Source organism: Arachis ipaensis, chromosome B07 (assembly GCF_000816755.2).
Source record: "Arachis ipaensis cultivar K30076 chromosome B07, Araip1.1, whole genome shotgun sequence".
Classification (NCBI taxonomy): Eukaryota; Viridiplantae; Streptophyta; class Magnoliopsida; order Fabales; family Fabaceae; genus Arachis; species Arachis ipaensis.
In genome coordinates, this window is record NC_029791.2 from 83,971,471 (window position 1) to 83,972,982 (window position 1,512).

General features: G+C 43.7%; 1 protein-coding gene across 1 annotated transcript; it reads left to right on the forward strand.

The window, feature by feature from the left end:
• Window positions 268-1,011, forward strand: LOC107607392. Its single transcript, XM_016309355.1, has 2 exons — window positions 268-414; window positions 475-1,011. Exons 1-2 carry the CDS (start codon window positions 268-270, stop codon window positions 1,009-1,011), a joined length of 684 nt encoding a protein of 227 aa, XP_016164841.1.

Genomic DNA, 1,512 nt, shown 5'->3' on the forward strand with positions numbered 1-1,512 from the left:
GAGCAGGTTAATATTCCTCTTTCTGAGTTGTTTGAGGAAGTGCATCCCTATAGGGCCTTCAAAGAAAGCCTGATGCTCTCTGGGAAGGAGATTTTAAAAGAAGCTGGAACAGTGGTCTTCACCAAGGAGGCCAAACCTCAAGAGCCTGCTATTGAGAGACTTATGGCAATCAAGGACCAGGAGGATCCTAAGAATGCCATTGAGCACGCCCTTACAGAGGAGAAGGAACCTTGAGTTAATTCTTCTCTGGTCGTGCAAGAGGAGCCTATGACTACCACAGAGCACGCCTTTGCAGAGGTGCAAGAGCCTCAACAGCTACCTTTCCTAGGTGTGCAAAGAGAACCAGAAGATGAGCAACTGGCTCATTTCCTAGCAGCACTCAAGAAGCTGCAAGTCAATATATCTTTAGCAAAGGTATTGGAAAAAAAGACCCCCTATACGGCCTATCTAAAAGGCATTCTTTTTGAAAAGTAGGACCTAAGGAGAGATGAGACTGTGGTACTAACCAAAAAATGTAGTGCTTTAGTCCAGAATGAACTACCAAGGAAGATGGTAGATCCAGGTAGCTTTCAGCTCCTATGTCCTATTGGAAAGATCACTTTTGACAAGGCCTTGTATAATCTTGGCTTGAGCTTAAATTTGATACCTTCATCTGTGATGAAGAAGCTAGGAATCCAAGAGGCACAAGAAACAAGGATTACCATGCAAAGGACTGACCAGTCCTTAAGGCAATCACATGGGATAGTAGAGAACGTACTAGTAAAGGTTGGAGAGCTCTTCTTCCCTACAGGCTCTGACATGGAAGAGGATGCAATTGATTCCATCATTCTCGGAACCTCACTCTTGGCCACTAAAAGAGCCCTGATAGATGTTGAGCAAGGAGAGAAGGCACCGAGGTTGCATGAGGACTGGATGGTGTTCGAGGTTTTTAACCTTCCATTACCCCCTGACAAAGGGAGGCACTTGCATAAAGGATTCAACATTCAAGCCTCCTCCCTTGGATGGAACTAATTCAAACCCCCTACCACCAAACGTAAGTTTGGTGTCGGGTGTGCACTATCAACCGACGAAGAGGGTCCTAAGAGAAAGATTCCTAGGGGATGGAGGACCAAAAAGATCCCTACTGAAGGCTTTCCACCATGGAAGATAGTAGTATTCACTTATCTCTTCATAGTATTCACCATGGAAGAGGGAAATGGCATGAAAGGACACCAACATATTGCTGCAAGACCAACCCTGCTTCATATAGTGAACAAGATACTATCTCTTGAGCGTATTAGGCTAATACATGAGAGCATAGGAACGATGCTCCCAGTAAGGAATAAGAATTTTATCCTCTATGACTACCTTCCCCCTTGAAAGGAGCTGTCCATCAAGCTAATGACGGTAAAGAAGCCCTTGTAGGGAGGTAACCCAACCATGAGTATAGTACTTTTGTTTTTCTTTTGTTTATTTTCACTTGAGTTTATTTCAGTTTAATTCCTTTAGTTTTTCCTTGCTTTTCAATGTTTG